Here is a 27,282-nt window from a genome sequence, read left to right as displayed (position 1 = left end):
CTCCCCTGCTCTTCTTCGAAATAGTGCCATGGGATCTTTTACATCCACCTGAGAAGGCAGACAGGGCCCTTGGTTTAATGTCTCATCCGAAAGATGCACCTGCAACACTCTCTCAGTACTGCCCCTCCGACAGTGCGGGGCTCCCTCAGTACTGCCCCTCCAACAGTGTGGCACTCCCTCAATACTGCCCCTCCAACAGTGTGGCACTCCCTCAGTACTGTCCCTCCGACAGTGTGGCACTCCCTCAGTACTGCCCCTCCGACAGTGCGGCGCTCCCTCAGTACTGCCCCTCCGACAGTGCGGCGCTCCCTCAGTACTGCCCCACCGACAGTGCGGCACTCCATCAGTACTGCTCCTCTGACAGTGCGGCACTCCCTCAGTACTGCCCCTTCGACAGTGCGCGCTCCCTCAGTACTGCCCCACCGACAGTGCGGCACTCCCTCAGTACTGCTCCTCCGACAGTGTGCGCTCCCTCAGTACTGCCCCTCCGACAGTGCGCGCTCCCTCAGTACTGCCCCTCCGACAGTGCGGCACTCCCTCAGTACTGCCCCTCCGATAGTGCGGCACTCCCTCAGTACTGTCCCTCCGACAGTGCGCGCTCCCTCAGTACTGCCCCTCCGACAGTGCGCGCTCCCTCAGTACTGCCCCTCCGACAGTGCGCGCTCCCTCAGTACTGCCCCTCTGACAGTGCGCGCTCCCTCAGTACTGCCCCTCCGACAGTGCGCGCTCCCTCAGTACTGCCCCTCCGACAGTGCGCGCTCCCTCAGTACTGCACTGGAGTGTCAGCCTAGATTTTAATGCTGAATTCTCTGGAGTGGGACTTGAACCCACAACCTTCTTGTTTCAGAGACGAGAGTGCTACTCACTGAGCCACAGTTGACACATATAACAGCTCCATTTACCATCTGAGCCATCAGTGGGAGTCACTCCGGTCACGTGTGTAAATTTCTGATTGAAATCTTGACTCTGAAGAAAGTCGAATGTCCATTCTTATTAATTGCAGCATTTGCAGTTACATTCCAGACTGAAGTATTGCATTAATCCTGGGAATGCAAATCACTGCTAGAAATGTGTGTCACAGCAATGTCTCTCTGCTCAAGAGTGATCGGGATTGGCAAGTATGGTTTTGTTTTACTCTCCGAAATTAACTTTTTATTTGTCAAAATCTATTAGTCAAATAGAAAGAGCACTGCAATAATATATTGTTGTGATCGGGAACGCGCTGCCTGAAAGGGCGGTGGGAACAGAATCAACAGTAACTTTCAAACGGGAGTTGGATAAATACTTGAAAGGGAAAGATGTGCCGGGCTGTGGGGAAACGACAGGGCATGTCCGGTCCCCAATGTCCAGGCAGCTCTCTGCTCCTGCAGGACTGAAGACATTGGGATTGTGACTCGCGTCACTCGCCCCCATTCCCCACCCTCAACACTCACTCCCTCCACCACCCTCAACACTCACTCCCTCCACCACCCTCAACACTCACTCCCTCCACCACCCTCAACACTCACTCCCTCCACCACCTTCAACACTCACTCCCTCCACCACCTTCAACACTCACTCCCTCCACCACCTTCAACACTCACTCCCTCCACCACCCTCAACACTCACTCCCTCCACCACCTTCAGCACTCACTCCCTCCACCACCTTCAGCACTCACTCCCTCCACCACCTTCAACACTCACTCCCTCCACCACCTTCAACACTCACTCCCTCCACCACCTTCAACACTCACTCCCTCCACTACCTTCAACACTCACCCCATCCACCACCTTCAACACTCACTCCCTCCACCACCTTCAACACTCACTCCCTCCACCACCCTCAACACTCACTCCCTCCACCACCGGCGCCCCCTGGCTGCAGTGTGTACCATCTACAAGATGCACTGCAGCAACTCGCCAAGGCTTCTTCGGCAGCACCTCCCAAACCCACGACCTCTACCACCTAGAAGGACAAGGGCAGCAGGTGCATGGGAACACCACCACCTCCACGTTCCCCTCCCAGTCACACACCATCCTGACTGGGAAATATATCGGCCGTTCCTTCATCGTCGCTGGGTCACAATCCTGGAACTCCCTCCCTAACAGCACTGTGGGAGCACCTTCACCACACGGACTGCAGCGGTTCAAGAAGGCGGCTCACCACCACCTTCTCAAGGGGCAATTAGGGATGGGCAATAAATGCCGGCCTTGCCAGCGACGCCCACATCCTGGAACAATTTTTTTAAATCGGAGCACCTGCACATTGAAGCCGGTCCCTGCAGGACTGCCCAGCCCTGTACATTTACTACACGGCACCCACCAAGCCTGCTGCACGTGCGCGCAGCCGTGCAGCTTAAGGGGAACATTAGGGGGCTAATTGAATCGCTCTATCACAGAGTCGAGCAGACACGATGGACCGAATGGACTCCCCTTCTGTGCTGTGAGATTCTGTGATCTTCGCCATAGAGAGGTGCGAGGAGGGCTGATGCAACAGGCTGCAACGAGAGAGATTAAAGCAGTTTAAGGATTCAGGAAGAGTGGAGTATCACGCTGGTGTTATTAGCAAGCTATTCAGTTTGTTTTTCAGCTCAGTAAAGCTGAAACTAACTCACCTCCTAGGGACTGGAATTTTCCACTGACTGATTATCCCAAGGTGCTGAGAGGAGCGAGCTGATTAAATAGTTACACAGCCAGGTACGGGCTAAGATACATAAAAAGATAATTAACCAGTTCACCCATCACCCCCTGTGCTCGCTGACCTACATTGGCTTCCAGTCCGGTAATGATTCAATTCCAAAATTCTCATCCTTGTTTACAAATCCCTCCATGGCCCTCGCCCCTCCCTATCTCTGTAATCCCCTCCAGCCCCACAACCCCCCGAGATCTCTGCGCTCCTCTAATTCTGGCCTCTTGAGCATCCCTGATTATAATCGCTCCACCATCGGTGGCCGTGCCTTCTGTTGCCTGGGCCCCAAGCTCTGAAACTCCCTCCCTAAACCTCTCCGCCTCTCCACCTCCTTTAAAACGCTCCTTAAAACCTACCTCTTTCTGCCCTATTGTCTCCTTATGTAGCTCCGTCCCGGCCTGCAAGACCATCAGCAGGTCGGGGCCATTGGAGGGAGCAGCTTGCGGCGGTATAGCACTGCAGGAGGGCGACGGCTGTGAAGCCAGGTCACTGACTGCAGCGCGGGCAGGCACAGCACGAGGGTCCACAGAGGGAAGTGATCGGGGCCCAAGAGAGGTATGAATCTGGGGCCCAGGAGAGGCGAGGGCCCAGGGGCAGCACGGCCCAGCCCACACTGCGATATGTGAGTGCACTAGGTCCGTGCAGCAGAGCAGGTCTCCAGTCGTCCTGGTTAACCCTTGCCACTGGACCAAGACCTCGCTCTGTCAAAAAAATCCACACACAGGCATTTTCCACCCTTCAGGATGTAGTTCGGGATCTGGAATATTGAAACACCTGTGAACTCATCCCTTTTTGGCGTGGAAGCAAGTCATCCTCGATACGAGGGACTGCCTAAGATGATGATGATGGGGCTCGGTGACAAACTTTGTCTGATTACGTTCCTGTGAAGCGCCTCGGGACGTTTTACTACCTTAAAGGCGCTGTATAAATGCAAGTTGTTGTTGTACCTAGATAAACTCATGGATACATTTATAGATAGGGAGATAGATTCACAGATGGATACACATATCGATTTATTGATAGACAGAAGGATAGATGGACACAAAGAAAGGAGAGATTCATAGATATAAAAATAAAAAGAGTTGCATTTCTATAGCGCCCCTCACGACCACTGGACGTCTCAAAGCGCTTTACAGCCAATGAAGTACTTTTGGAGTGTAGTCACTGTTGTAATGTGGGAAACACAGCAGCCAATTTGTGCACAGCAAGCTCCCACAAACAGCAATGTGATAATGACCAGATAATCTGTTTTAGTGATGTTGGTTGAGGGATAAATATTGGCCCCAGGGAGAACTCCCCTGCTCTTCTTCGAAATGGTGCCGTGGGATCTTTTACATCCACCTGAGAGAGCAGACAGGGCCTCAGTTTAACGTCTCATCCGAAAGACGGCCCCTCCGACAGTGTGGCACTCCCTCAGTACTGCACTGGGAGAGTCAGCCTGGATTTTGTGCTCAGGTTTCTAGAGTGGGACTTGAACCCACAACCTTCTGACTCAGGGGCGAGAGTGCTGCCCACTGAGCCATGGCTGACCCGATAGATAGAAAAGATAGATAAAAAGAAAAAACATAAGGGGTGAAAATATCTGGAACATCTGGTTATTCACAGCAGGTGAGTCACAGTCACTATCTGAAATGAGGAATGGCAGTTTAATGTTGTATCAACTGGTCACAGTCTGGAGAAAGAGGTTCCCAAATGCTAACAGTAATCTTTTAGATGCCACCTGACTTACAATGTTGTTCCATTGTATTCTGCTTTTATTTGGGCTAACTGAAATGCTCATAAGAACATAAGAAATAGGAGCAGGAGTTGGCCATTCGGCCCCTCGAGCCTGCTCCGCCATTTAATAAGATCATGGCTGATCTGATCATGGACTCAGCTCCACTTCCCCGCCCGCTCCCCATAACCCCTCACTCCCTTATCTCTCAAAAATCTGTCTATCTCCACCTTAAATATATTCAATGACCCAGCCTCCACAACTCTCTGGGGCAGAGAATTCCACAGATTTACAACCCTCTGAGAAGAAATTCCTCCTCATCTCAGTTTTAAATGGGCGGCCCCTTATTCTGAAACTGTGCCCCCAGTTCTAGATTCCCCCACGAGGGGAAACATCCTCTCTGCATCTACCCTGTCCAGCCCCCTCACAATCTTCTGGGGTAGCTCCCAGAACATTGCGAGATAGATAGGTGAAGATAAAAGATGAATATGGTCATACTCAGCGAGATGAATATAATGTGTACGGACGGACCTAGGACACGAGGAATGGAGACAGAGATGAAAATGATATTATAACATTACTACAGTAATAGACTATATTTTGTTTAAAAGTTCTTCATTGGCTGTAAATCGCTTTGGGACTTCCTGAGGTCATGGAAGGTGCTATAGAAATGCAGGTTATAAATATGTGTTTATACCGATTGGGAACGATTGAGGAGGCCACGCCTCTTTTCTCCTGAAACGAAAAGACTGAGGGATGACCCGATAGAGGTCCTTAAGATTATGAAAGACTTGCAATTATATAGCGCCTTTCATGAGCACCGCCCATCCCAAAGTGCTTTATAGCCAATGACGTACTCTTTTTTTGGAGTGTTGTCACTGTTGTAATGTAGGGACACATGGCAGCACGGCAGCCTATTTGTGCACAGCAAGCTCCCACACACAGCAATGTGATGATGAGCAGATAATCTGTTTTAGTGATGTTGATTGAGGGATAAATATTGGCCCCAGGACACCGGGGAGAACTCCCCTGCTCTTCTTTGAAATAGTGCCATGGGATATTTTATGTCCCTCTGATAGCGTAGCCGGGACCTCAATTTAATGTCTCATCCGAAAGATGGCAGTTCTGACAATGCAGCACTCTCAGTACCCCACTGGAGGGTCAGCCTAGACCTTGTGCTCAAGTCTCTGGAGTGGGACTTGAACCCACAGCCTTCTGACTCAGAGGCGAGAGTGCTGCCCACTGAGCCACAGCTGACACTGAAGGGGTTCGATAGGGTAGACGTAGAGAAGATGTTTCCCCTTGTGGGGGAGACCAGAACTAGGGGGCCATCAATATAAGACAGTCACTAATAAATCCAATGGGGAATTCAGGAGAAACTTCTTTCCCCAGAGAGCGGTGAGAATGTGGGACACGCTGCCACAGGGAGGGGTTGAGGCGAATAGTATCGATGCATTTAAGGGGAAGCTGGATAAACACATCAGGGAGAGAGGAATAGAAGGATATGGTGATGGGGGGAGATGGAGAGGGGTGGGAGGGGGCTGGTGTGGAGCATAAACCCCGGCACGGAGCGCTGGGGCCCAATGGCCTGTTACTGGGCTGTACATTCCGTGTAATTCCATCTTTTTCTTTCTCAGACCTACCAATCCAGCGTTCTTTTTAAAGTTATGTTTCTCCAGGGAGTAGCTACGTCAGATGCGGGGGGCGGTGGAAAGAATGTGCCAAATGAGCTTCAGCAGCCCCTGAGACAGGGAAGGGGAGATCAACCGGGGACCCTCTTCCTGACTGTGATCCAGTGACCCGTGCTGGGAGTGTGCGGGTATTGGGGCAAGGACAGGTGGTGACTGATTGTCATGGTGGAACACCCCACGGACATTCAATGTCCAGGTTCTCCCACCAAGAACAGCCACTTAGGCAAGGTTCTGGAGCTTGAGCGGTACAAATCCGACCGTAGAATGACACAGCACAGAAGGGCTCTTTGACAGAGCGATCCAATTAGACCCATTCTCTCGCTCTTTCCCCACAGCCCAGCAATGTTTTCCTTTTCAAGCACAAGTGAGTCCCCTTTGGAAATATATTATTGGCTCTGCTCCCACCGGCCTTTCAGGCAGTGCATTCCAGATCATAACAACTCCCTGCATCATCTTTGTTTTCCCATGTCGCCTCGGGTTCTTTTGCCAATCACCTTAAATCTGTACCCTCTGGTTACTGATCCTTCTGCCAATGGGAACAGTTTCTCCATATCTACTCTAACAAAGCCCTTCATGGTTTTGAGCACCTGTGGCTCAGTGGGCAGCACACTCGCCTCTGAGTTAGAAGGTCATGGGTTCAAGTCCCACTCCAGGAACTGAGGACATAAATCTAGGCTGACACTCCAGTGCAGTGCTGGTGGAGCGCCGCACTGTCAGAGGTGCTGTTTTTCAGATGAGGTGTCAAACCGAGGCCCCGTCTGCTCTCTCAGGTGGACGTAAAATATCCCACGGCACTATTTCGAAGAAGAGCAGGGGAGTTATCTGGTGTCCTGGGGCCAATATTTATCCCTCAATCAACATAACAAAAACAGATTATCCGGTCATTATCACATTGCTATTTGTTGGAGCTTGCTGTGTGCAAATTGGCTGCTGCGTTTCCCACATTACAACAGTGACTACGCTTCAAAAGTACTTCATTGGCTGTAAAGCTCTGTGAGATGTCCAGTGGTCGTGAAAAGTTGATTCCAGAGATGAGGGGGTTGACTTATGAGGAAAGGTTAAGTAGGTTGGGCCTATACACATTGGAGTTCAGAAGAATGAGAGGTGATCTTATCGAAACATTTAAGATAATGAGGGGGCTCGACAAGGTGGATGCAGAGAGGATGTTTCCACTGATGGGGGAGACTAGAACTAAGGGGCATAATCTTAGAATAAGGGGCCGCCCATTTAAAACTGAGATGAGGAGGAATTTCTTCTCTCAGAGGGTTGTAAATCTGTGGAATTCTCTGCCCCAGAGAGCTGTGGAGGCTGGGACATTGAATATATTTAAGGTGGAGATAGACAGATTTTTGAACGATAAGGGAGTAAAGGGTTATGGGGAGCGGGCGGGGAAGTGGAGCTGAGCCCATGATCAGATCAGCCATGATCTTATTGAATGGCGGAGCAGTCTCGAAGGGCTGTATGGCCGACTCCTGCTCCTATTTCTTATGTTGTTATGAAAGGCGCTATATAAATGCAAGTTTTGCTGTCGACCTTCATTGGATATATTCATTGGATACATTCAAGAGGGAATTAGATATGGCCCTTACGGCTAAAGAGTATGGAGAGAAAGCAGGAAAGGGGCACTGAGGTGAATGTTCAGCCATGATCTTATTGAATGGTGGTGCAGGCTCGAAGGGCCGAATGGCCTACTCCTGCACCTATTTTCTATGTTTCTATGTTTCCCTCAGCCTTTCTGCAGCTGAAGGGAGGTCAGGCCGGGGAGACACATGCCAAGTCACAGATACCAGAGCAGCGAGCTGGGCAGGCAAGACCCTGGCTGCAAGTCTGTACAATTGACGCATTTTCAGCAACGACCCAACCATAACTCGCCTTGTGGAGGCGGAGCGAGGCTGGCTGTGTTTAGTGCCATTGGCAAGAGGCTCTCTGAAGGTCTGTGCGATTTATTGGCTAGCCGAGATGCCAATCAGGACAAGGGGAGGCAGTGCCAAAGATTCTGGTTGGGCTTTTCCTCGATGTGGCGATCAAGGACAAACTGGAGACATCCTGTAAATAACCTGGAGACCTGCTGTTGGCCGGAGCAGGACAGACAGAGATACAGTATCCCAGCAATTTGTACCATTGACACCACGCACAGGGCCAAACACCGAGAAGCTGCAGATACCTGAATATCTGAATTTATTTATTTCATGAAAATACGTGCAGTTGTAATTTTTTTCGAAGAGTACCCGGAGTTTGCTTTTAATGAATGAGGTAAGGGGGAAATTTCATATTTTACATTTTTTAGCCCAGTTTTATTTATTGAACGTATTTCTCAAATAGGCAACCGGTTCATCGCGTTGCTCCAGCCTCGACCATCCACAGGCATTTATTGATGGATTTTACTGCCGTTATCTTTGCAATTCACCCGAGAACGGCAAATTTCCATGCATTTTTAATTTGTACATTTAAAACGAAATTGCATTTGGGAATTCGGGACCTGAATATATGTATTTCACCTAGATGCAATTCAGGTTCGTTTGCATTGTCTGATGTTAAAATTTTCATTGCTATAACAGGATTTTGTGTATTTATCAGAGTTTTACAATATTTTTTACTTTGCGGTTCTTGCAATGCAACGTCTGTCTCTCTCTGTCGATAGGAATAAAACGCTACCCTGAGTAAATCTCCTGGGATTAGCTTGATACCTGCAATATTTAAAAAACAGGAACAGAAATAATTGCAATTGAATCGAACAAGGTATTGCATTTAAATAAAGAACCGTTTGCATCGGCGGATTAAACTGGGACAATGATGAGATTTTTCCAGGTATAAACCAGCTGGGGGGATGTGCATTGCGAGTCCCATCGCTGAAATGGAGAGAGGCGAAAGGTTAATCTACAATGTTCACATGCAGCCATGTTCTAGCAATGAGCCAATCTGTGCACTCACTAGCCCCAAATCCGTGCTATTCCACAATGCACTTAGAAAGCAAAGTTTGCAATTAAAGATTTGATAATTAAATCCATCCTCTTATATTAAATCTTTGTGGAGTATTATTGACATTGAACCACAGCGCAAAACTGACCTCCTTTGGCAATAGATTGTCAGTCTCCATCAATGAGGCGACCAAAAGGGGCCGTGTGGCTTATAGAAAACTGGTACAATAGGGGGCGCTCTCCTCAGGATGGGACTGAGGCACAGGATGGGACAGTGCAGAGGGAGCTTTACTCTGTATCTAACCCCCTGTACCTGCCCTGGGAGTGTTTGATGGGACAGTGTAGAGGAAGCTTTACTCTGTATCTAACCCCCTGTACCTGCCCTGGGAGTGTTTGATGGGACAGTGCAGAGGGAGCTTTACTCTGTATCTAACCCCCTGTACCTGCCCTGGGAGTGTTTGATGGGACAGTGTAGAGGGAGCTTTACTCTGTATCTAACCCCCTGTACCTGCCCTGGGAGTGTTTGATGGGACAGTGTAGAGGGAGCTTTACTCTGTATCTAACCCCCTGTACCTGACCTGGGAGTGTTTGATGGGACAGTGTAGAGGGAGCTTTACTCTGTATCTAACCCCCTGTACCTGCCCTGGGAGTGTTTGATGGGACAGTGCAGAGGGAGCTTTACTCTGTATCTAACCCCGTGCTGTACCTGCCCTGGGAGTGTTTGATGGGATAGTGTAGAGGGAGCTTTACTCTGTATCTAACCCCCTGTACCTGCCCTGGGAGTGTTTGATGGGACAGTGTAGAGGGAGCTTTACTCTGTATCTAACCCCATGCTGTACCTGCCCTGGGAGTGTTTGATGGGACAGTGTAGAGGGAGCTTTACTCTGTATCTAACCCCCCTGTACCTGCCCTGGGAGTGTTTGATGGGACAGTTTAGAGGGAGCTTTACTCTGTATCCAACCCACTGTACCTGTCCTGGGAGTGTTTGATGGGACAGTGTAGAGGGAGCTTTACTCTGTATCTAACCCCCTGTACCTGCCCTGGGAGTGTTTGATGGGACAGTGTAGAGGGAGCTTTACTCTGTATCTAACCCCATGCTGTACCTGCCCTGGGAGTGTTTGATGGGACAGTGTAGAGGGAGCTTTACTCTGTATCTAACCCCATGCTGTACCTGCCCTGGGAGTGTTTGATGGGACAGTGTAGAGGGAGCTTTACTCTGTATCTAACCCCCTGTACCTGCCCTGGGAGTGTTTGATGGGACAGTGTAGTGGGAGCTTTACTCTCTATCTAACCCCCTGTACCTGCCCTGGGAGTGTTTGATGGGACAGTGTAGAGGGAGCTTTACTCTGTATCTAACCCCCTGTACCTGCCCTGGGAGTGTTTGATGGGACAGTGTAGAGGGGGCTTTACTCTGTATCTAACCCCCTGTACCTGCCCTGGGAGTGTTTGATGGGATAGTTTAGAGGGAGCTTTACTCTGTATCCAACCCCCTGTACCTGCCCTGGGAGTGTTTGATGGGACAGTTTAGAGGGAGCTTTACTCTGTATCTAACCCCCTGTACCTGCCCTGGCTGTGTTTGATGGGACAGTGTAGAGGGAGCTTTACTCTGTATCTAACCCCCTGTACCTGACCTGGGAGTGTTTGATGGGACAGTGTAGAGGGAGCTTTACTCTGTATCTAACCCCATGCTGTACCTGCCCTGAGAGTGTTTGATGGGACAGTGTAGAGGGAGCTTTACTCTGTATCTAATCCCCTGTACCTGCCCTGGAAGTGTTTGATGGGACAGTGTAGAGGGAACTTTAGAATGAAAGAAAGGATTTGTAGTTACATCGCCTCAGAATGCCATAAAGTGCTTTACAGCCAAGGAAGAACTGTTGAAGTGTAGTCACTGTTGTAAAAGATATTTCAGAAAGATCTTTATGGTTGGCTGTTTGAAGACAGTGCATAGTGTGTGTATAACAGTTCTGCAATTGACTACACAGTTTGGTAATTTCTCCATCACCTTTAATTTTGCGGGAGAGAAATCTTTCTATTATCGGTACATTTTTGTTGTTACAGTTTTGAGAAATCAAGATGTGGAGCCAAGATCTATAGAGCTGGAAGCGAGCAAGGATTGGGATGAGTAGTGGAGACAACAAGATTAATTAAATTATACTGATCAGGCAAGGGCACGGTTGAGTTTTAAAAGCCTGTAGATTGTAATTAGAAAGACTTGCATTTCTATAGTGCCTTTCACGACCTCAAGATGTCTCAAAGCATTTAATAATCAATGAATTACTTCTCACAGTGTAGTCAATGTTGTAATGTGTGCACAGCAAGCTCCCACAAACCGCAATGTGACAATGATCAGATAATCTGTTTTTGTTATATTGATTGAGGGATAAATATTGTTCAAGACATTGGGGATAACTGGCTCTGCTTTTCTTTGAAATAGTGCCATAGGATCTTTTACATCAACCCGAGGTTGCAGACAGGGCCTCAGTTTAACGTCTCATCCAAAAAATGAAAGACTGAGGGAGGGTAATAGTTCTTTAGCTTTTGGGTCTCGGGAAAATTGATAACAACACAGTGAGGATGCAGGAGGAGACAGTGTGTGTGGACTGGCATACTTGGCAATTAGGAGAAACAAGGATTGAATTAAGTACTGGTGTAAGCTGTACATGCTCAGTATCCGTGCTGTACCTGCCCTGGGAGTGTTTGATGGGACAGTGTAGAGGGAGCTTTACTCTGTATCTAACCCCCTATACCTGCCCTGGGAGTGTTTGATGGGACAGTGTAGAGGGAGCTTTACTCTGTATCTAACCCCCTGTACCTGCCCTGGGAGTGTTTGATGGGACAGTGTAGATGGAGCTTTACTCTGTATTTAACCCCCTGTACCTGCCCTGGGAGTGTTTGATGGGTCAGTGTAGAGGGAGCTTTACTCTGTATCTAACCCGGGCTGTACCTGCCCTGCGAGTGTTTGATGGGGCAGTGTAGAGGGAGCTTTACTCTGTATCTAACCCCGTGCTGTACTTGCCCTGGGAGTGTTGGATGGGACAGTGTAAAGGGAGCTTTACTCTGTATCTAACCCCCTGTACCTGCCCTGGGACTGTTTGATGGGACAGTGTAGAGGGAGCCTTACTCTGTATCTAACCCCCTGTACCTGTCCTGGGAGTGTTTGATGGGACAGTGTAGAGGGAGCTTTATTCTGTATCTAACCCCCTGTACCTGCCCTGGGAGTGTTTGATGGGACAGTGTAGAGGGAGCTTTACTCTGTATCTAACCCCCTGTACCTGCCCTGGGAGTGTCTGATGGGACAGTGTAGAGGGAGCTTTACTCTGTATCTAACCCCGTGCTGTACCTGCCCTGGGAGTGTTTGATGGGACAGTGTAGAAGGAGCATCCCAGAGTACTTAAGGAGGTGGCCTTGGAAATAGCGGATGCATTGACAGTCATTTTCCAACATTCCATAGACTCTGGATCAGTTCCTATCGAGTGGAGGGTAGTCAATGTAATCCCACTTTAAAAAAAAGGAGGGAGAGAGAATACAGGGAATTATAGACCGGTCAGCCTGACCTCAGTAGTGGGTAAAATGATGGAATCAATTATTAAGGATGTCATAGCAGCGCATTTGGAAAGAGGTGACATGATAGGTCCAAGTCAGCATGGATTTGTGAAAGGGAAATCATGCTTGACAAATCTTCTGGGATTTTTTGAGGATGTTTTCAGTAGAGTGGACAAGGGAGAACCAGTTGATGTGGTATATTTGGACTTTCAGAAGGCTTTCAACAAGGTCCCACACAAGAGATTAATGTGCAAAGTTAAAGCACATGGGATTGGGGGTAGTGTGCTGACGTGGATTGAGAACTGGTTGTCAGACAGGAAGCAAAGAGTAGGAGTAAATGGGTACTTTTCAGAATGGCAGGCAGTGACTAGTGGGGTACCGCAAGGTTCTGTGCTGGGGCCCCAGCTGTTTACACTGTACATTAATGATTTAGACGAGGGGATTAAATGTAGTATCTCCAAATTTGCGGATGATACTAAGTTGGGTGGCAGTGTGAGCTGCGAGGAGGATGCTATGAGGCTGCAGAGTGACTTGGATAGGTTAGGTGAGTGGGCAAATGCATGGCAGATGAAGTATAATGTGGATAAATGTGAGGTTATCCACTTTGGTGGTAAAAACAGAGAGTCGGACTATTATCTGAATGGTGACAGATTAGGAAAAGGGGAGGTGCAACGAGACCTGGGTGTCATGGTACATCAGTCATTGAAGGTTGGCATGCAGGTACAGCAGGCGGTTAAGAAAGCAAATGGCATGTTGGCCTTCATAGCGAGGGGATTTGAGTACAGGGGCAGGGTGGTGTTGCTACAGTTGTACAGGGCCTTGGTGAGGCCACACCTGGAGTATTGTGTACAGTTTTGGTCTCCTAACTTGAGGAAGGACATTCTTGCTATTGAGGGAGTGCAGCGAAGGTTCACCAGACTGATTCCCGGGATGGCGGGACTGACCTATCAAGAAAGACTGGATCAACTGGGCTTGTATTCACTGGAGTTCAGAAGAATGAGAGGGGACCTCATAGAAACGTTTAAAATTCTAATGGGTTCAGACAGGTTAGATGCAGGAAGAATGTTCCCAATGTTGGGGAAGTCCAGAAACAGGTGTCACAGTGTAAGGATAAGGGGTAAGCCATTTAGGACCGAGATGAGGAGAAACTTCTTCACCCAGAGAGTGGTGAACCTGTGGAATTCTCTACCACAGAAAGTTGTTGAGGCCAATTCACTAAATATATTCAAAAAGGAGTTAGATGAAGTCCTTACTACTTGGGGGATCAAGGGGTATGGCGAGAAAGCAGGAATGGGGTACTGAAGTTGCATGTTCAGCCATGAACTCATTGAATGGCGGTGTGGGCTAGAAGGGCCGAATGGCCTACTCCTGCACCTATTTTCTATGTTTCTATGTTTCTCTGAGCTTTACTTTGTATCTAACCCGTGAGTGTTCTTTGGGACAGTGTAGAGGGAGCTTTACTCTGTATCTAACCCCATGCTGTACCTGCCCTGGGAGTGTTTGATGGGACAGTGTAGAGGGAGCTTTACTCTGTATCTAACCCCATGCTGTACCTGCCCTGGGAGTGTTTGATGGGACAGTGTAGAGGGAGCTTTACTCTGTATCTAACCCCCTGTACCTGCCCTGGGAGTGTTTGATGGGACAGTGTAGAGGGAGCTTTGCTCTGTATCTAACCCCATGCTGTACTGGCCCTGGGAGTGTTTGATGGGACAGTGTAGAGGGAGCTTTACTCTGTATCTAACCCCATGCTGTACCTGCCCTGGGAGTGTTTGATGGGACAGTGTAGAGGGAGCTTTACTCTGTATCTAACCCCATGCTGTACCTGCCCTGGGAGTGTTTGATGGGACAGTGTAGAAGGAGCTTTACTCTGTATCTAACCCCCTGTACCTGCCCTGGGAGTGTTTGATGGGACAGTGTAGAGGGAGCTTTACTCTGTATCTAACCCCCTGTACCTGCCCTGGGAGTGTTTGATGGGACAGTGTAGAGGGAGCTTTACTCTGTATCTAACCCCCTGTACCTGCCCTGGGAGTGTTTGATGGGACAGTGTATGGGAGCATTTGAACGAAAGAAAGAACTTGCACATCTTTTTTCAATATCAATGACAACATATTATCGTCTAACTCCGTATCTATAATGCCTAATAATTACAGGCGAGCTAAATGAATTGGCATCGATATATCCTTACAAAGATTTTACATGAAATTTCCATTTGACACCATGATTACTGATTGATTTGTTTTGAATATTCCATCTTAATCTTTATACATTTGCATTAAACTTACACGTGGGAGGGCAGGTAGGTTCTTCTATCTCGAAGATCGGTGGCGAGGTGCCTTATGCTCGCAGCGTTCCCACGGCTGACTCAAGCCGGTGCTGTTCGCTCTTTCACCTGGAGCTACAGGTAGGACGTTACCATTTGCCTCAGCACACACGGGCCAAGGAACGGAAGGCTCAGTGAAAGTCCCTGCCTCTAATAGTTAGACAGTGCCCCTGCCACCACTCCCCGCTCGAAGGCGCAGACGTGTTGATGTTGGATGAGAACAGGATCGGTTCGGTGCTGATGCCTCCACAGTCGCATAGCCTATGAGTCACTCACTGCCAGACTCACCGGGAAGAATAGTTGTTTGGGAAAGATGCTGCAGAGCCCTTTGCATCTGTGGAACATGCCCAAGAAAGAAGCGGAGGGGCCGGGGAAAGGAAATCGGCAAAAAGACAGATGGGTGATTGCCCAGGGACATAATATCTGACCTTGTGCGTTAGACCATCTTGGGCTAGAGATAATAGCTCCGTAAGACTTGCATTTATATAGCACCTTCCACCAGACGTCCCAAAGCGCTTTACAGCCAATGAAGTATTTTTGGAGTGTAGTCACTGTTGTAATGTGGGAAACGCAGCAGCCAATTTGCGCACAGCAAGCTCCAACAAACAGCAATGTGATAATGACCAGATAATCTGTTTTTTTTTGTTATGTTGATTGAGGGATAAATATTGGTCCTAGGACATTAGGGAGAAGTCCCCTGCTCTTCTTCATGGGATCTTTTACATCCACCTGAGAGAGCAGACAGGGCCTCGGTTTAATGTCTCATCTGAAAGATGGCACCTCCGACAGTGCGGCGCTCCCTCAGTACTGCCCCTCCGACAGTGCGGCACTCCCTCAGTACTGCTCCTCCGACAGTGCGGCGCTCCCTCAGTACTGCCCCTCCGACAGTGCGGCGCTCTCTCAGTACTGCCCCTCCAACAGTGCAGCACTCCCTCAGTACTGCCCCTCCGGCAGTGCAGCACTCCCTCAGTACTGCCCCTCCGGCAGTGCGGCGCTTCCTCAGTACTGCCCCTCCGACAGTGCGGCGCTCCCTCAGTACTGCACTGGGAGTGTTAGCCTGGATTGTTTTGTGCTCAAGTCCCTGGAGTGGGACTGGAACCCACAACCTTCTGACTCAGAGGCGAGAATGCTGCCCACTGAGCCACAGCTGACACACTGATGTAGTACTCAGAATCTGGACCACAGAGCAGGTATTGCTCTTGGCTACGGGCCAGATGGAAGGAGAAGACGGGATGGACTGAGATGCAGTGGTTAGAAGACTCGAAGCTTCTAAGTTGGCAGTATGTGAGTACACCACAAGACATTTAAAGCCCCTAGTTTGAGTGGAAGCTAACCGCGAGCAGTTTAGCAGAGTCAGGGGGAGCCCGTTAGACCAGAGTTAAGTGCCGTATATTTCTCTATTCAGTTTGTTTCAGTGTGTGTGTTAGTTACACATTGTACAGCCTGCCATCTCATGGAGCACCTGTCAGAAGCAGCATAGGAAGCTTTATATTTTAGGTTAATTTTCTGGTCACTGAGACAGGACATGCTCACCGTGGCTGCAGTGTGTCCCATCTACAAGATCACTACAGCAACTCGCCAAGGTTTCTTCGGCAGCACCTCCCAAACCCGCGACCACCTTGAAGGACAAGGGCAGCAGAATCTTACGACAGAGAAGGAGGTCATTTGGGCCCACCTGCCTGTGCCAGCTCATTGAAAGAATTAATCCCACTGCCGTGCTCTGTCACCACATCACCATAGACAGTCCCTCGGAATCGAGGAAGACTTGCTTCCACTCCTGAAGTGAGTTCTTCGGTGACTGAACAGTCCAATACGAGAGCCACAGACTCTGTCACAGGTGGGACAGACAGTGGTTGAGGGAAGGGGAGGGTGGGACTGGTTTGCCGCACGCTCCTTCCGCTGCCTGCGCTTGGTTTCTGCATGCTCTCGGCGATGAGACTCGAGGTGCTCAGCGCCCTCCCGGATGCTCTTCCTTCACTTAGGGCGGTCTTTGGCCAGGGACTCCCAGGTGTCGGTGGGGATGTTGCACTTTATCAGGGAGGCTTTGAGGGTGGTCCCTTGTAATGTTTCCTCTGCCCACCTGGGGCTCGCCTGCCGTGTAGGAGTTACGCATGGAGCACTTGCTTTGGGAGTCTCGTGTCGGGCATGTGGACGACGTGGCCCCGCCCAGCAGCTATTACACCGGAGGGTTTATGCAGTGACTGCTACATTCAGTGCCGAGATGTGGGACTTTGCTGTGTCCTTTCTCGGGAGCCTGTGCCGGATATTACTGGCATCCCGCGGGGTAAACTCACTCAGCCGGATCCTGAATGAAGCCTTCGGTCTCTGTGCATGTCTCCAGGCAACAGGAGGCACCAGTCTAACGACTGGAATTCTTAACCGACCTCCTGAAGGCTCTTGGAGGAAAGTGTCAGGTCACCGTGGTAACAGGTATGTTGGAGCACTGATGTACAGAGCAAACCATTTACGTTGGATTCTGCAGCTGTTGGAACATTTGTCTGTTATTTTTTAAGGTTAAGGGTACAGTAGCACAGCAGTTACGTTACTGGGCTAATAATCCCGAGGCCTGGACCAATGTACCAGAGACACGGGTTCAAATCCCACGGCAGCTGGGAAATTTAAACTCAGTTAATAAATAAATCTGGAATTAAAAAGCTGGTATCAGTAAAGGTGACCATGGAATTGCCTGATTGTCATAAAAACCCATCGGGTTCACTAATGTCCTTTAGGGAAGGAAATCTGTTGCTGTTACCCGGTCTGGCCGATATGTGACTCCAGACCCCCAGCAATGTGGGTGACTTTTAACAGCCCTCTGAAATGGCCCAGCAATCTGGCCTTGCCAACGACTCCCACGTACTGTGAATAGAAAAAAAGATGCAGCCATTCAACTACAGGGGCAGCACAGCCAGCCCTAAGCCTCTTTTTTAATTATTCGTTCCTGGGATGTGGGCGTCGCTGGCAAGGCCTGCATTTATTGCCCATCCCTAATTGCCCCTTGAGAAGGTGGTGGTGAGCCGCCTTCTTGAACATAGAAACATAGACATAGAAAATAGGTGCAGGAGCAGGCCATTCAGCCCTTCTAGCCTGCACCGCCATTCAATGAGTTCATGGCTGAACATGAAACTTCAGTACCCCCTGCCTGCTTTCACGCCATAACCCTTGATCCCCCAAGTAGTAAGGACTTCATCTAACTCCCTTTTGAATATATTTAGTGAATTGGCCTCAACTACTTTCTGTGGTAGAGAATTCCACAGGTTCACCACTCTCTGGGTGAAGAAGTTTCTCCTCATCTCGGTCCTAAATGGCTTACCCCTTATCCTTAGACTGTGACCCCTGGTTCTGGACTTCCCCAACATTGGGAACATTCTTCCTGCATCTAACCTGTCGAAACCCGTCAGAATTTTAAACGTTTCTATGAGGTCCCCTCTCACTCTTCTGAACTCCAGTGAATACAGGCCCAGTTGATCCAGTCTTTCTTGATAGGTCAGTCCCACCATCCCGGGAATCAGTCTGGTGAATCTTCGCTGCACTCCCTCAATAGCAAGAATGTCCTTCCTCAGGTTAGGAGACCAAAACTGTACACAATACTCCAGGTGTGGCCTCACCAAGGCCCTGTACAACTGTAGCAACACCTCCCTGCCCCTGTACTCAAATCCCCTCGCTATGAAGGCCAACATGCCATTTGCTTTCTTAACCGCCTGCTGTACCTGCATGCCAACCTTCAATGACTGATGTACCATGACACCCAGGTCTCGTTGCACCTCCCCTTTTCCTAATCTGTCACCATTCAGATAATAGTCTGTCTCTCTGTTTTTACCACCAAAGTGGATAACCTCACATTTATCCACATTATACTTCATCTGCCATGCATTTGCCCACTCACCTAACCTATCCAAGTCACTCTGCAGCCTCACAGCATCCTCCTCGCAGCTCACACTGCTGCAGTCCGTGTGGTGAAGGTGCTCCCACAGTGCTGTTAGGGAGGGAGTTCCAGGATTGTGACCCAGCGACGATGAAGGAACGGCCGATATATTTCCCAGTCAGGATGGTGTGTGACTGGGAGGGGAACGTGGAGGTGGTGGTGTTCCCATGTGCCTGCTGCCCTTGTCCTTCTAGGTGGTAGAGGTCGCGGGTTTGGGAGGTGCTGCCGAAGAAGCCTTGGCGAGTTGCTGCAGTGCATCTTGTAGATGGTACACACTGCAGCCACGGTGCGCCGGTGGTGGAGGGAGTGAGTGTTGAAGGTGGTGGAGGGAGTGAGTGTTGAAGGTGGTGGAGGGAGTGAGTGTTGAGGGTGGTGGATGGGGTGAGTGTTGAGGGTGGTGGAGGGAGTGAGTGTTGAAGGTGGTGGAGGGAGTGAGTGTTGAGGGTGGTGGATGGGGGGCCAATCAAGCGGCTGCTTTGTCCTGTCCACTCTCGCGACATGCATGCAGACATATGTAGATGTCACTGCACAGCAATCAGGAGTGGGAACCTGGCTGATACTTTCCTCCTCTGCCTGACCCAGGGTACTCTGGGCGATTGTGGCACTCCAACACCATCCACGCTGAGATTAGAGTGTACGGCACAGAAACAGACCATTGGCCCCACTGTTTCGTGCCGGGGTTTATGCTCCGCAGTAACCTCCTCCCACCCTACTGCACCTCAGCCATGGCTCAGTGGGCAGCACTCTCACCCCTGAGTCAGAATGTTGTGGGTCCAAGTCCCACTCCAGGGACTTGAGCACAAAATAATCCAGGCTGACCCTCCCAGTGCAGTGCCAAGGAAGTGCTGCACTGTCGGAGGGGCAGTACTGAGGGAGTGCCACACTGTCGGAGGGGCAGTACTGAGGGAGTGCCACACTGTCGGAGGGGCAGTACTGAGGGAGTGCCACACTGTCGGAGCGGCAGTACTGAGGGAGTGCCACACTGTCGGAGGGGCAGTACTGAGGGAGTGCCACACTGTCGGAGGGGCAGTACTGAGGGAGTGCCACACTGTCGGAGGGGCAGTACTGAGGGAGCGCGGCACTGTCGGAGGGGCAGTACTGAGGGAGCGCCGCACTGTCGGAGGGGCAGTACTGAGGGAGTGCCGCACTGTCGGAGGGGCAGTACTGAGGGAGCGCAGCACTGTCGGAGGGGCAGTACTGAGGGAGCGCAGTACTGTCGGAGGTGCAGTACTGAGGGAGCGCTGCACTGTCGGAGGCGCAGTACTGAGGGAGCGCAGTTCTGTCGGAGGGGCAGTACTGAGGGAGCGCTGCACTGTCGGAGAGGCAGTAATGAGGGAGTGCCGCACTGTCGGAGAGGCAGTACTGAGGGAGCGCAGCACTGTCGGAGGGGCAGTACTGAGGGAGCGCAGTACTGAGGGAGCGCAGTACTGAGGGAGCCCCACGCTGTCGGAGGGGCAGTACTGAGGGAGCGCTGCATTTTCGGAGATGCCGTCTTTCATTAAACCGAGGCCCCGTCTGCTCTCTCAGGTGGATGTAAAAGATCCCATGACACTATTTGGAAGAAGAGCAGGAGAGTTCTCCCCGGTGTCCTGGGGCCAATATTTATTCCTCAATCAACATCACTAAAACAGATTATCTGGTCATTATCACGTTGCTGTGTGTGGGAGCTTGCTGTGCGCAAATTGGCTGCCGCGTTTCCCACATTACAACAGTGACTACACTCCAAAAGTACCTCATTGGCTGTAAAGCGCTTTGAGACGTCCGGTGGTCATGAAAGGTACAAGTCTTTCTTTCAGCATATCGTTCTATTCTGTTCTCCCTCATGTACCTGTACCTATACATCGATACTATTCGCCTCAACCCCTCCCTGTGGCAGCGAGTTCCACATTCTCACCGCTCTCTGGGGAAAGAAGTTTCTCCTGAACTCCCCATTTGATTTATTAGTGACTGTCTTATATTCATGACCTCTAGTTTCAGTCTCCCCCATAAGAGAAAACACCTTCTCTAGGTCTTTCCTATATACCTCTTCATGATTTTAAAGACCCCTCAGAGAAAAGAGCTCCAACCTGGTGAGTCGCTTGGCGAAGATATCACAGTGACTTACGAGATCTATGATCGCCTGAACTAGTGTCGATCACCTCGTTGGGTCAGAGACCAGTTTCCCAGATGTTCCTCCACCAAATTGGCCTGGGTTGTTATCTGGTTTCTCGCCTCTCCCAGGAGATCCATTCATCATCATCATCATCGGCGCTCCCTCATATCGAGGATGACTTGCTTCCACGCCAAAAAGGGATGAGTTCCCAGGTGTTTCAATGAAGGAGCTAATAGTCCAGATCCCGAACTACATGTTGAAGGGGGGAAGATGCCTGTGGGTGGATTGTTTTAACGTGGGGTGACCGTTGCACACCAGCCACCACACGGGCTTGACAGAGCGAGGTCTTGGTCCAATGGCAAGGTTAACCAGGACGACTGGAGACCTGCTCTGCTGCATGGGCCCAGTGCGCACATATCAGAATGGCAGGCAGTGACTAGTGAGGTACCGCAGGGTTCAGTGCTGGGACCTCCGCTATTTACAATATACATTAATGATTTGGATGAAGGAATTGAGTGTAATATCGGCAAGTTTGCAGATGACACTAAGCTGGGTGGCGGTGTGAGCTGTGAGGGGGACGCTAAGAGGCTGCAGGGTGACTTGGACAGGTTAGGCGAGTGGGTAAATGCATGGCAGATGCAGTATAATGTGGATAAATGTGAGGTTATCCACTTTGGTGGCAAAAACAAGAAGGCAGAATATTATCTGAATGGCGGCAGATTAGGAAAAGGGGAGGTGCAACGAGACCTGGGTGTCATGGTACATCAGTCATTGAAAGTTGGCATGCAGGTGCAGCAGGCGGTGAAGAAGGCAAATGGCATGTTGGCCTTCATAGCTAGGGGATTTGATTATAGGAGCAGGGAGGTCTTAATGCAGTTGTACAGGGCCTTAGTGAGGCCACACCTGGAATATTGTGTTCAGTTTTGGTCACCTAATCTGAGGAAGGACATTCTTGCTATTAAGGGAGTGCAGCGAAGGTTCACCAGACCGATTCCCGGGATGGCAGGACTGACATGTGAGGAGAGACTGGATCGACTGGGCCTGTATTCACTGGAGTTTAGAAGGATGAGAGGGGATCTCATACAAACATATAAAATTCCGACGGGACGGGACAGGTTAGATGCAGGAAGAATGTTCCTGATGTTGGGGAAGTCCAGAACCGGGACACAGTCGAAGGATAAGGGGTAAGCCATTTAGGACTGAGATGAGGAGAAACTTCTTCACTCAGAGAGTTGTTAACCTGTGGAATTCCCTACCGCAGAGAGTTGTTGAGGCCAGTTCATTGGATATATTCAAGAGGGAGTTAGATGTGGCCCTTACGGCTAAAGGGATCAAGGGGTATGGAGAGAAAGCAGGAAAGGGGTACTGAGGGAATGATCAGCCATGATCTTATTGAATGGTGGTGCAGGCTCGAAGGGCTGATGGCCTACTCCTGCACCTATTTTCTATGTTTCTATGTGTCTATATCGCTGACCTTTGCTGCCCCTGGGCCTTCGCCTCTCTTGGGCCCCGGACTTTTGCCGTTCCTTCGCCCCTTCTGCTGAGTCTGCCCGCACTGCAACCAGGAGATAGGCGCTCCCTCGTATCGAGGGTGACTCGCTTCCACGCCAAAAAGGGTCGAGTTCACAGGTGTTTCAATGAAGGGCCTAATATTCCGGATCCCGAACTACATCCTGAAGGTTGGAAGATGCCTGTGGGTGGATTTTTTAACGTGGGGTGATCGTTGTACACCAGCCACCACACGGGCTTGACAGAGCCAGGTCTCGGTCCAGAGGCAAGGGTTAACCAGGACTGGAGACCTGCTCTGCTGCACGGACCCAGTGCGCACATATCGCAGTGTGGGCTGGGCCCGTGCTGCCCCTGGGCCCTCGCCTCTCCTGGGCCCCGAACTCACGCCTGTCCCAGGCCCCTGTCACTTCCTTCTACAAACCCTTGCTGCTCCGTCGCCCCTCCTGCTGTGCCTGCCCGCACTGCAGTCAGTGACCGGACTTCACAACCGTCGTCTCCTGCTCCCTGTAATGCAGCCTTTCAATCACAGTAAATCCTCTTCAATTCAGAAAGTTTACGGTACAGAAGGAGGCCATTCGGCCCATCGTGTCCGTGCCGGCCGACAAAGAGCTACCCAGCCTAATCCCACTTTCCAGCTCTCGGTCCGTAGCCCTGCAGGTTACAGCACTTCAGGTGCACACCAAGTACTGTTTAAATGTGGTGAGGGTTTCTGCCTCTACCACCCTTTCAGGCCGTGAGTTCCAGACCCCCACCACCCTCTGGGTGAAAACATTTCCCCTCAAATCCCCTCTAAACCTCCCCCCAATCACTTTAAATCTATAGCCCCCTGGTTGTTGGAAGGGAAACAGGTCCTTCCTATCCACTCTATCTGGGCCCCTCATCATTTATACACCTCAATAAGATCTCTCCTCAGCCTCCTCTGTATAAAGAAAACAACCCCAGCCTATCCACTCTTTCCTCATCGCTAAAATTCTGTAGTCCAGGCAACATCCTGGTAAATCGCCTCTGCACCCTCTCTAGTGCAGTCACATCCTTCCTGTAATGCGGTGACCAGAACTGCACGCAGTACTCTAGCTGTGGCCTAACCAGTGTTTTAGATCACATCATTTGGAGTGGGGTGGAGAGAATATATTGTGATACACGATGTATTGCAATTGTGTGGGATGGGCCAGCAGGTCATTACCTGTCCGTCATTGTTCGCATGAGACCGCTTCAGGAGACATTGAGTCAACAGGGTAGTGTGGGATTGGAGTCACATGTAGGCCAGGAAGAGTAACCAAGTTCTGCTCTCTGAAGGACATAAGTGACACGGTTAGGTTTTTAACGCCTACACTCCAAAAGTCCTTCATTGGCTGCAAAGCGCTTTGAGACATCCTGAGGGCGTGACAGGTGCTATATAAATGCAAGTCACCTTCTCCCTCGTCATCAGTATGTCTCAGTTACTGACAGGAGCGGCTTGGCGAGCGACTGCGGAATGTCACGGATGTAGTGTGTTAGGCTTCAGGTCGGATATTGCAAGGCAGCACTGACTGTTGCATTACACAGTGAAATTGGCAGAGTCTGCGAGTAGGTCTTCGCCGCTCCAGTCTGCCCTCCTGTCAGCCTGTGAGGGGAGGCCGGGGAACGGATTTCCTTCGTTTTTAAGGAACCCTCTCCCAATGGCTCACAATCCAACAACAACAACTTGTATTTATATAGCACGGCACTTCACAGGTGTGTTATTAAACATACAATAAATCTGACTCAGCCATTTTAAGATGAAATTACGGCCGATGTTTGGTCAGAGGGAGGTTTTAAGGAGCGTCTTGAAGGAGGAAAGAGAGGTAGAGAGGCGGAGAGGTTTAGGGAGGGAGTTCCAGAGCTTGGGGCCCAGGCAACAGAAGGCACGGCCACCGATGGTGGAGCGATTATAATCAGGGATGGTCAGGAGGGCAGAATTAGAGGAGCGCAGAGATCTCGGGGTTGTGGGGCTGGAGGAAAAAGAAAGACTTGCATTTATATAGCGCCTTTCATGACCACCAAATGTCTCAAAGTACTTTACAGCCAATGAAGTACGTTTTGGAGTGTAGTCGCTGTTGTAATGTGGGAAATGAGGGAGGGGCGAGGCCAGGGAGGGATTTGTAAACAAGGATGAGAATTTTGAAATCGACGTGTTGCTTAACCGGGAGCCAATGTAGGGCAGTGGGCACAGTGGGTGATGGGTGAGCAGGACTGGGTGTGAGTTAGGACACGGGGCAGTGAGCACAGGGGGTGATGGGTGAGCGGGACTGGGTGTGAGTTAGGACACGGGGCAGTGAGCACAGGGGGTGATGGGTGAGTGGGACTGGGTGTGAGTTAGGACACGGGGCAGTGAGCACAGGGGGTGATGGGTGAGCGGGACTGGGTGTGAGTTAGGACACGGGGCAGTGAGCACAGGGGGTGATGGGTGAGTGGGACTCGGTGTGAGTTAGGACACGGGGCAGTGAGCACAGGGGGTGATGGGTGAGTGGGACTGGGTGTGAGTTAGGACACGGGGCAGTGAGCACAGGGGATGATGGGTGAGTGAGACTCGGTGCGAGTTAGGACACGGGGCAGTGAGCACAGGGGGTGATGGGTGAGTGGGACTGGGTGCGAGTTAGGACACGGGGTCAGTGAGCACAGGGGGTGATGGGTGAGTGGGACTGGGTGTGAGTTAGGACACGGGGCAGTGAGCACAGGGGTGATGGGTGAGTGGGACTCGGTGTGAGTTAGGACACGGGGCAGCGAGCACAGCGGGTGATGGGTGAGTGGGACTGGGTGTGAGTTAGGACACGGGGGCAGTGAGCACAGGGGGTGATGGGTGAGTGGGACTGGGTGTGAGTTAGGACACGGGGGCAGTGAGCACAGGGGGTGATGGGTGAGCGGGACTGGGTGCGAGTTAGGACACGGGGTCAGTGAGCACAGGGGGTGATGGGTGAGCGGGACTGGGTGCGAGTTAGGACACGGGGGCAGCAGAGTTTTGGATGAGCTCAGGGTGGGAGGCCGACCATCCGAGCATTGGAACAGTCGAGTCTCGAGATAACATAAGAAAGACTTGTATTTATATCGCCCTTCACGACCAGCGGGCATCTCAAAGCACTTTACAGCCAATCTTTCCAATTCTTTGTCAAATCACAAACGCCAGAGGTCACCTTGCACACATCAAGGATCACTCTGCGCCAATGCTCTTAGCCAAAAGGCCTAGAGCCACTGCACCGTTCCTGGAAGTACTGCAATACCAGGTTCGTGCCATGGAGGTGGATGGGTCAGGCCCCCCACACACCTCAGCCAATGAAGTACTTTTGGAGTGTAGTCACTGTTGTAATGTAGGAAACATGGCAGCCAATTTGCGCACAGCAAGCTCCCACACATAGCAATGTGATAATGACCAGATAATCTGTTTTAGTGATTGAGGATAAATATTGGCCCTGGGACACCGGGGAGAACTCCCCTGCTCTTCTTCGAAATAGTTCCGTGGGATCTTTTACATCCACCTGAGAGAGCAGACCGAGCCTCAGTTTAACATCTCATTAAACCGAGGTGCTCCCTCAGTACTGCCCTCCGACAGTGTGGCGCTCCCTCAGTACTGCCCCTCCGACAGTGTGGCACTCCCTCAGTACTGCCCCTCCGACAGTGCGGCACTCCCTCAGTACTGCCCCTCCGACAGTGCGGCACTCCCTCAGTACTGCCCCTCCGACAGTGCGGCACTCCCTCAGCACTGCCCCTCCGACAGTGCGGCACTCCCTCAGCACTGCCCCTCCGACAGTGCGGCACTCCCTCAGTACTGCCCTCCGACAGTGCGGCGCTCCCTCAGTACTGCCCCTCCGACAGTGCGGCGCTCCCTCAGTACCGCCCCTCCGACAGTGCGGCGCTCCCTCAGTACTGCCCTCTGACAGTGCGGCGCTCCCTCAGTACTGCCCTTCCGACAGTGCGGCGCTCCCTCAGTACTGCCCTTCCGACAGTGCGGCACTCCTTCAGCACTGCCCCTCCGACAGTGCGGCGCTCCTTCAGCACTGCCCCTCCGACAGTGCGGCGCTCCCTCAGTACTGCCCCTCCGACAGTGCGAGGCTCCCTCAGCACTGCCCCTCCGACAGTGCGGCACTCCCTCAGTACTGCACTGAGTGTCGACCTGGATTTTGTGCTCTGGTCCCTGGAGTGGGACTCGAACCCACGACCTTCGGACAGCTGACACCACAATAAATAGGGATGAGGCAGAGGTGGAGATGGCCGATGTTACGGAGCTGGCACTAGCTGGTCTTTGTGATGGAGAGGATATGGGGTTCAAACATGGAGTTATGAGAAAGATGGGCATGGATTTGGGATGGGACATGAGTTTCAAGGACATTGGAGAGGAAAGGGAGGTTGTAGATGGGCTGACAGTTTGCAAGGACTGAGGGGTCAAGAGTTTTTTGGGGGGGTGATGACGGCAGAATTGAAGGGGAGGGGGACAGTAACTTGTAAAGTCCTTACTCTACAGCATGAAACCACACGAGGCACATTCCAGGGACAAGGTCACTCTGGGACCTTAACTCTTTATTACAGGACTCCAGAAGTGATGACCCTGAGTGGGACCTCCTTTTATATACCTGTGTGATCAGGTAAGGAGTGTCTCCCACAAGTTCACCCCTTGTGGTCAAGGTGTGCATCTAGTTTGAGTGTATACAGTGATACAGTGGTGTTACATGACATCACCTCCCCCACCGCCCCCCCCCCCCAAGTTTTATTGGGATCATAGGTTTAGTCTGTCAGGTGGTCTACCTCCCTCGTGGGGCGCCGCAGTTGGGGCTCTGGTTGTTGGACACTGACGTGAGTGTCTGTCACCTGTGGTGATTCCGGCCTGTCCGGGCTGACCGCAGGGACTGTGCATTCTTCTGATTGCTCTTGTTGCTCATTCACTGGCGGTGTTGT

At 50.9% G+C, this 27,282-nt stretch overlaps 1 protein-coding gene across 1 annotated transcript in view; it reads left to right on the top strand.

Moving 5' to 3' along the window:
• Positions 1 to 8,126: 8,126 nt before the first annotated feature.
• The window catches only part of LOC139229093 (protein ABHD8-like), a 33,406-nt gene continuing 14,250 nt past the window's right edge, over positions 8,127 to 27,282 (top strand). The window contains exon 1 of the mRNA XM_070860751.1: positions 8,127 to 8,326. Coding sequence (XP_070716852.1) covers positions 8,322 to 8,326 — 5 coding nt within the window. The 5' untranslated portion in view covers positions 8,127 to 8,321. The remainder of the gene's footprint in view (positions 8,327 to 27,282) is intronic.

This window comes from Pristiophorus japonicus, chromosome 18 (assembly GCF_044704955.1).
Source record: "Pristiophorus japonicus isolate sPriJap1 chromosome 18, sPriJap1.hap1, whole genome shotgun sequence".
Taxonomy (NCBI): Eukaryota; Metazoa; Chordata; class Chondrichthyes; family Pristiophoridae; genus Pristiophorus; species Pristiophorus japonicus.
The sequence above is the reverse complement of the archived record's forward strand: the minus strand, read 5'-3'. Positions and strand labels throughout refer to the sequence as shown.